This window comes from Cnephaeus nilssonii (assembly GCF_951640355.1).
Source record: "Cnephaeus nilssonii genome assembly, chromosome: 20".
Taxonomy (NCBI): domain Eukaryota; kingdom Metazoa; phylum Chordata; class Mammalia; order Chiroptera; family Vespertilionidae; genus Cnephaeus; species Cnephaeus nilssonii.
The window spans coordinates 7,539,265-7,547,478 of NC_137091.1; the positions used below are offsets into that span (position 1 = coordinate 7,539,265).

Sequence of the window (8,214 nt, forward strand, 5' to 3'; positions counted from 1 at the left end):
ACGTTGAAGAGCAGAAAGACAGGTGAGGATGGTGCCAGTGAGATGTGTGTGTCGTACAGTCTGCGACGTAAAACTCCTCAGTGCTGTCTCAGCAGCAGCCGGTACACAGCACAGGCTGTGACACGACTTCGATATTTTCTGTGTCATGACCGCCTTTTAGACCTCCTCCCTGTTCCCTCCAAAGGCTTGATTTGCTTTGTAATAAAGCTTCTTTCAAATGAAGAGCAGATAGGTTTGAGTTCAGACTTTTTCTACCTCCTGCCCTCAGAGGATTACAAATAAGAGACAGCAATTGGGAAAGGAGCCATGTCCATACGTAACATTGTAGTTCAGTTTTCGGGGGTGCCCCTCTGTGGGTTCCCCGAGGGCCTCAGGCTCGCCGTGCCTCGAGTGGAGGTGCCTGCGATGCTGGAACGTGGTGCTTGAGGAACTGCGGTCTCTGCCGTCTGATGGAGGCAGGTCGCACTGGTGTTGAATTTTGTGCGATGACGAGGCGGGCTGTGAGCAGGGGCGTTTCTGAGCCAGGGAGCAGCTCTTCCCCACCTGAACGTGCGTGCCAGTCCCTGGGCTTTTTAAGCCGCTTCTGAGCAGCGGGTCCGGGCCGCCCGCGCCGTCCTCCTGACACGCGCTCCGGGGCCAGTGCTGCTGGGCCCTGGGCCCCCTGTGAGCACGCCCTCCGTCTCGGCGTCCCCTCGCCTCCTAGGAAAGCCTCACCACGTCCAGGCTGTGCCTTTGAACGTTGCTGTTAACAGCCTTGTCTTTCCTTTTTCGAAAAATAGCAAAACACCGGATTGCTCATAAACCTCACTCCAAACCCAAAACTTCAGATGGTTTTGAAGCGGATTTTGCAAATGTCGAATCAAAGGATCTGCTTGCGGACCAGGAGCTGTGGGCTCGGCTTGAAGAACTGGAGCGACAGGAGGAGCTGCTGGGTGAACTTGAGAGGTACTGATGACAGTGGGCCTCCCCCAGAGCTCCCTCACTCAGCTCCTCATGACCCTTTCCTTGTGGGTGAGACCCTGTGCTCCTCGGGAACACAGGAAGCGCACGGGGTCCACGTGGCAGCGATCCCGCCACCTCGAATGGTGTTAATTCTCCAGAATATTTTCCTGTAGGGCCGTGTTCACACACATGCCTGTGCACACGTGTATAGATGTACCGTGTTCATGTATGTGCCCGTGCACACGTGTACAGATATGCTTGTCATCAGTGTCCCTGTTTTTATAGTAAGTGTGGATGTTTCATATATTACATTTTGAATGAAGCATTTTTGTGTTGAATAACTTGCTAAAGAGAAAAACGTGCTGAGTGTGTTTGTTAGCGTGACGGGTTTCCTGCTTCCTTGGCACACTGCTGTTGTTGAGGCAGTTTGTGATGGGCAGGGCAGGTACATGCGAACTCCCTTGCGGGGAGAAGGCATCGCACCGCTGCCAGGTGCTCCTGGGAGTCTCCCCACAGGCCCGGCTGCTTTGCTGCAGTGACGTGCCAGAGGCAGGGGTTAGTGTCCGTGGAAGGTGCGGCACGGCGCAGAAAGGACAGGTTTTCTCCTACCTCCTCTGCGTTCGTAGGTCTTTGATGAACTGATACGATTTCATTTTTAAAAATCCGTCCTGCGTCTTGTGATTTTCTTGGTCATGATTTCTCCCTTTTTTGCATAATGGTATTTCAGTTCCATTGCATTTTTGGTTTTGTTATTTTTATAAGGTCCTCAAATCCTTTGTAGAATGAAGCATGAAAAATGTGCATGTATGTATGTATATAAATAAAATTGTGTGCACATGTACAAATTATTTTTAAAATTATAATACATGCTTGTGAATGTAGAAATAGAAGATAAGAATGTTAATGTTCTGTGGCTTTAATTTCTGATCTTTAAACAGAGATACAGAATCCTTTGAATTTCTTAGAAATTTCTGGTAGTATTATTTACATTGTGCTTATATTTTGTATGGCCAGTGTCCTCTTTGCAAAGATTAGAAAAATCATATACTCTGTTGTATTCTTGTTTGAATAACTACAATACACAGAATCAGCAGAGGAACTAATGTGTTGCTGTTTATTTCAGAAAATTTTTGTTAACCTAGAATTCTAGTTAAAAACTATCCTATTCGAAATCTTAAATTTTACCCATTGAAGTGAACTGAAAATGAGGAAACGTAAGGTTCCATTTGGCTCTTTTCCCCGTTTTCTCTACTAGTCAGCCTCCTCCTGTGATTGCGAACGGAGAAGATACAGCGTCTTCCGAAGAGGAGAAGGAGGATGCGAGCAGACGTGTGAACGGACGTGTGAACGGGATGCATCCAGCGGCCGAGTCCGCGGCTCCCAGCTGTCGCCCTGCGGATGATACCGTTGTGGAGCGGCTCCGTGGTCCGAGCTGCGCTGTGAATGGCTCTCGTTCCCCCCTCAGTGATGAGGATGAGGATGGTGACGACGACGACGCTCTTGGGCCTGGGGCCAGCTCTGTACCAACCATATACTTTTCTCACACGGTCGAACCCAAGCGGGTGGGTACGCTCCTGCCTTGACTCGTGTCGGCTGTTCTAAACAGCGGTCTCAGCAGTGACTGATGCTGATGGTGCCAAACAAGAAAACGTCTCTTGTCCCTGGTTCTGATCAGTTTACTGAAAAAGAAAAAGGGGAAAAAGTCTAAGTCGTTAGCACGCATCGGGCCACGGGTCTCTGCAGTGGGTTGGATGGTGTGGGGTCTGGGAGGGGTCGGTTCCAGAGGCGACTGCTGCCGCCCACCTGCCCCTCAGCACGGCTCCCTCGGGAATCCCAGAGAGAATTGTACGGTGGGCGTTGTGGCGTGTGGAGGATGTTTGAAAGGGACTGCATTAGTTAAGTTTTTAATTATACCAGGTTGCTGTTTCTATGTGGGCATAAAATGAATAGGAACATCATGAGCAAGAAGGAGAAATGTAGGAGGAAGTAAAAATTAGCCTCCTTTCTGACAAAGTAAATATAAACATCTGTGGGCAATCATGACTTCAGAAACTTGGCATTTAGAGCTGGGGTTACAGCTTCTCTTTAGCATCCAAAGACGTCTGTCCATCCATCCTGCCACGAGGAAGTCAGGCTCGATGGAGGCTGGGCTCTGTGTGAGGAAGGACAGGCCACCTTGAGCCACCCCCTGCCCTCCCGTGGCTCTGTACCCTGTGCGAGGAGCCCCTGTGACTCCTCTTTGTAATTGTCTTTCTCAAGGACACGGGCTCGGAGACCACGTCTGGTCTCGGCTTAGCACTCCTCCCCACTCGTGTCCCCGCAGGGCCTGCTATTCCGTCCCAAGTGCCTGTGATGATTATTTAATGAAACATGTTTAAAACATATTTGATATTTCTCAGGTCCCTGAAGTTATCCCTGCTCTAATGTGAAGTGAAATAATTATCTGCTTTTTAATGCTCTAATGCTTCAGACTAAAGGGAGCACTTACTGAATTCCGTGGGAAAAAGGACTGATTAGTCAGAAAAAAAGTTTTGCTTTGTGATTCTTTGGGCTTTACATTTCTCGTACTGTCAGCCGGAGGACGTGGGAAGAGTGAGTGACATTTGCAGGGTGTTGGGGGCGTCGTTCAGGGGACAGTGCGGAGGGTACCAAGCAGGCACCGGAAGGACAGACAGCCCTGAGCAAGGTCCGTCCTGGTTTTCAGTGTATTTATCGAAAGTATCGCGGGGAGTGTATCTGCCAGTTCAGACCTGTGTTGCTCCAGGGTCTCTGTCTTTTGCTTTTGGTGTGAAAGCCGAGGCGCTGGCGCCTGGAGTGGTCACTGGTGAGATGTAGCTCAGTGCTGTGAGGCCTGCGCGGGCGGGGCGGGGCGGGGGGGCGGGGACGTCGTGGCCGTGTCTCACGCTGCACCTCGCTTCCATGCAGGAAGCATAGGCGGCCCCCTGCTGTTACTGCTCCCAGTGCTGAGCATCGGCTTTCCTTTTGGCTTTGACTGAATTTCTCAGGAGGGTTGTCATTTTTTCTGTGAACGTTTCAGGTGCGAATAAATACTGGAAAAAACACCACTTTAAAATTCAGTGAAAAGAAGGAAGAAGCCAAACGGAAGCGAAAGAACAGCTGTGGTGGTGGCCACCCTGCCCCGGAGCTGCCCACCATCAGGACCCCTGCGGACATCTACAGGTGGGCAGCCCCGGCTGGCACCAGCCTCGGCAGGGCGGTGGTCCCGGGACAGTCCTGGCCCAGGGCGTCCCCTGGCAGTTGCCGCGCCACCTCGGCTCCAGTCCAGAGCCCGGGCATGTCGCTCACTTCCCCTTTCCCCTCCCCTCTTGGCCAGCACTTTAAAACATTCCCGATTGATCTAGTCCAGTGGTCGGCAAACTCATTAGTCAACAGAGCCAAATATCAACAGTACAACGATTGAAATTTCTTTTGAGAGCCAAATTTTTTAAACTTCTAACGCCACTTCTTCAAAATAGACTTGCCCAGGCCGTGGTATTTTGTGGAAGAGCCACACTCAAGGGGCCAAAGAGCCGCATGTGGCTTGCGAGCCGCAGTTTGCCGAACACGGATCTAGTCAAACCATGTTGTGTGTAACTTTCAAAATGGAGGTGTGCCTGGTGGGCTGGGTGGGGGCTTTGGCATGGCCGAAGGGACGTGTCGCTGTAGCGTTGGCTGGGCCTGGTTGCCGGCACTGCCTGACCGTCTGCACGACCCACGTTTGTGGAAATTGCAAAAACTGCTGACTCCCTCCTAAGTAGGTCTCAGTTATGGGTGAAATTTTGGTAAATCAAGCTATTGTCACCCAGAACGTGTTTATAAATAAAGTGCTGTGTTCTATTAGCCCCAGGTTACAGTTTTCAAAAGCATATGGAATATGTCATTTGAGGCTACAAAATTATTTGGATTGTGAAAATGTTAGATACACGTTTGAGTAAAACATGTCAGGCTAACTTCTGGAGCAGGCTTCACAAACGCTAGTCCGCGTGTCAGCGTGCGCGCCTCAGCGGTGCGTGCTGTGCCGCAGGGTCTTCGTGGACCTGGTGAACGGGGCGTACGTCCCTCGGAAGTCCATCCTGAAGTCGCGCAGCCGGGAGAACAGCGTGTGCAGCGACACCAGCGAGGGCAGCGCCGCCGACTGCGAGGAGCGCCGCGGGCTGCTGCGGAGCGTCAGCTGCGAGGAGGCCGCGGGCAGCGACGCCAGCGAGAGCATTTTGGAGGAGGAGCAGGAGCAGCTTCCAGAGACGTGCTCGCCCGCGTCCGGAGCACTCGAGGTGTGTGTGTGTCTCACTGTGTCACGGGTGTCCTTGGCTGATTCTTGGGGTGGGGTGGTGCCGTGGCCTTCACGGCCCTCGCTCCTGTCCCTGTCCCGCGTGGCTCTTTGGGCGTGAGAGTTTCTGTGAGAGGCCTTCCTCGTGTGTGAGAAGTGCCGCGGTTCTGTCTCCCAGGTCTGGTCTGTAAGTCGTTCGTTTCATTGCCTTTAAATTCTTGTGTTTTATGTTCATTAATTGAAGGGTAGTGGCATTGTATATCTTGTAGCTTTACTTCATATGTTCACTTATTCTCAGAAGTCATAGGACCTAGTCAGTCCCAGGCTTGGGGATGAATAGTGTTTTTACAAATTGTTATTTAAGTGACACATCGTCTTAACTAACTTGTACCCTGGTTTACAAGGTAAGCAAAGTGTGCATGGAAGTGTGTGTCCCATTTCACTGTGCACATGGTTCTTAGAAGATGCCAGGGGGAGGTTACACATGCCAGGAATCTTTCAGAAAGTCGGCACAACTTGGTCTCTGTCGCTCTCTGTCAGACGGTGAGGTGGCCGGTGACAACGGGCTGGTGTGTTTCCACATTTGAGCTCAGTCCTTGGCTCCATGGAGCACGCGTGCCAGGCGGCCCCGCAGATGCCGTGGCCTTCGGGTCTGCCTCACTGTCGTATCGAATGCTGAGGCCAGTGCTCATCCCACCAGTGTCCGTGTTGTCACTAAGAAAACCCCACATTTTTATTGATTTTAGAGAGGCAGGGAAGGGGGGAGAGAAACATCAATGATGAGAGACCTCTTGGTTCATAGGTCGATACTCAACCACTGAGCCACGCTGGCCGGGCAGTGGTGTGACTTTTAAGTTCCACTCTTACATAAAGCTGAGGCGAGACACAGTGCGATGCCCATAGTGCATGAGCGGACGCCATGCAGAGCCGCCACTGCTGCGAGACCGAGGGGCTGCAGGCCAGGACCCGGCGCAGTGTGCCGTCAGCGTGGCCTTACACGTGGTGGAGTGATTAAGATGTTTTAATGACATTTGATTTCTCTGAGCAATTTGTATTTTTGATGTTTTATTTATTTTTTAATCCAGAAATCTTGTGAATTTACTTTTAATGAAAAGAACTGTGTCATTGACTAATACAGGATAAAGGATTGTGTGGCATCTTCCTTGAGTTTTATTACCCACACCGACATTTGTCTTGTAGGCTTTTTCTGGAACTGTAATAGAGAAAGAATTGTCGCCCTGCCTCGCCCCGCACCCGGCCGCGGCCCACTCTATGCTGCCCACGATCCCTGAGCGGAGAGAAATCCCATCAGAAGGGTCGGAGGTTACCAAGCGGGTGTCCAAGTTCAAAGCCGCCAGGCTGCAGCAGAGGAGCTAGGCGGCCTGCGACCTCGTGCTGCATCGTCAGAGTGCGCATCGCTAATGGCTCCTCGGAGACTGAGTGAGGTGTCCTGAGTTAATCTGGAAGCAGCTTCTCCTGTTCCGTCGGGGGTGGTGAGGAACCGATTGAGCCCAGGACTTCCCAGTCCGCTTGCTCATCGTCCTCGGCACCGGCAACACCGCTGCTGCCTGTGATGCCGCGGCTCTCGGATCGCTGCTCCGAGAGGATGTTCCTGGGCGTGGTGGGTGTTTCGAACTAAACGCAGGCAGTTGTCTCAGCTGTGATGTGCACACCACAGGGACATGTAACAGAAACGTAAGATTCAGGTAGATCAGCGGTTCTGTTCCTGCTTCAGCCTTTGAAAGGCCCTTTAAGAACCCTTCTGGTGGGTTCTGCAGCGAGGTGCCCTTTAACCCTGGGACTGTTGCTGTCCTCTCGGCAGATGCTTCCTGTGGCCTGTGGGCAGGTTTCTTGGTCGGAAGAAGGGGATTTTTGTAAAACTTTTTTTTTTTAAGTAAAAATTTTATGAAACTTGGTCTCGAAAATACTGTGGACTTTATGATGCAGAGCCGCGCGTGGAAATGTCTGATTTATGTACGTGCTGCGAGCACCGCCAGCCGCCGCCGCCCTCGCCCTCGCGGCCCCGGCATCTCTCCGCTGCGTGCACTGTACCAGGCGCTGTGTTTGGGAGAGAGAGAGCATGTCTTCTAAGAGAAGAAATTTTATGTCCTGGTCTTCCCAACGCTGCTTTCTCTAAGGATGCTTTCCTTTTAGCATTTGAAATGTCATATTTACTTTTAGCAAAACTTAAAATGCAGAAATGTATTCTAATAGAAAACTGTGTCGCACGTGTAAATCCTCAGCTTGATGCCAACATGTGGCTTTTAAAAGCATTCTGTGCTCCTAAAACAAGCCGTCAGTGCCAGTCCCTATTCACGGCCGTGTCTGAAGGCTATTTATAGCTCCTTTAATGAATTCTTGCTTAAACAAAGTGAAGTTACGTCCTAGAAAAGTGGAGCTGTTTGTAACGGGAGCAGCGGCACTAGGAGTTTATGAAGATGCGTGTTAACCGTCGGGTGAGCCCGAGCCCACACGCGGAGGGGTCAGTGCAGGGGCTGTGTTCTTCAGTGAATTCTGAGCGACCGCCTACAGTTTTCGCTCAGCCCATCCCCCACAAACCCCGAAAGCAAACCAGAGGACAGCAGTGCCCCCGGGGTGCCCGGTGGCTCCGGCAGCGGCTGTGGCGGGACGGGCCGTGCGCCTGGGCGGCCTGTGGGGGCTGTGTGCTCCTCCCGTGGTGTCAGCGAGGCCGTGAACACCCTCTGTGTCTCCGCCTCGTCTCCAGCCTCCTGGCCTCGCGGTTTGTCACTTCTCACAGTAGATGGGGTCCCTCCCAGATGGGACGGCAGGGAGCAGGCGGGTGCTGCCGCTCGCCGGGCCGGGGCAGCGCGCTCTCACCGAGTCACAGTGCACGCGAAGGGCTCTGCAGGGCTCAGCCGCCGCGACAGCGGCAACCAGCGGCCTGCGCACTGAGCCAGTTTAGACCCGAGAAAAACTGCAGAATCGGCACCGCCACCCCGCACACCTGCCTCCTCAGCAGCGCCTCCTGCATTCCCACAGCTCGC

General features: G+C 52.2%; 1 protein-coding gene across 2 annotated transcripts in view; it reads left to right on the forward strand.

The window, feature by feature from the left end:
- Positions 1 to 7,125, forward strand: part of URI1 (URI1 prefoldin like chaperone) — a 30,444-nt gene extending 23,319 nt beyond the window's left edge. For both annotated transcript variants that reach the window (XM_079799378.1, XM_079799379.1), the window contains exons 7-11: positions 780 to 945; positions 2,198 to 2,504; positions 3,980 to 4,122; positions 4,967 to 5,213; positions 6,410 to 7,125. In XM_079799378.1, coding sequence (XP_079655504.1) covers positions 780 to 945; positions 2,198 to 2,504; positions 3,980 to 4,122; positions 4,967 to 5,213; positions 6,410 to 6,586 — 1,040 coding nt within the window. In that variant the 3' untranslated portion in view covers positions 6,587 to 7,125. The remainder of the gene's footprint in view (positions 1 to 779; positions 946 to 2,197; positions 2,505 to 3,979; positions 4,123 to 4,966; positions 5,214 to 6,409) is intronic.
- The last annotated feature ends 1,089 nt before the right edge of the window (positions 7,126 to 8,214 follow it).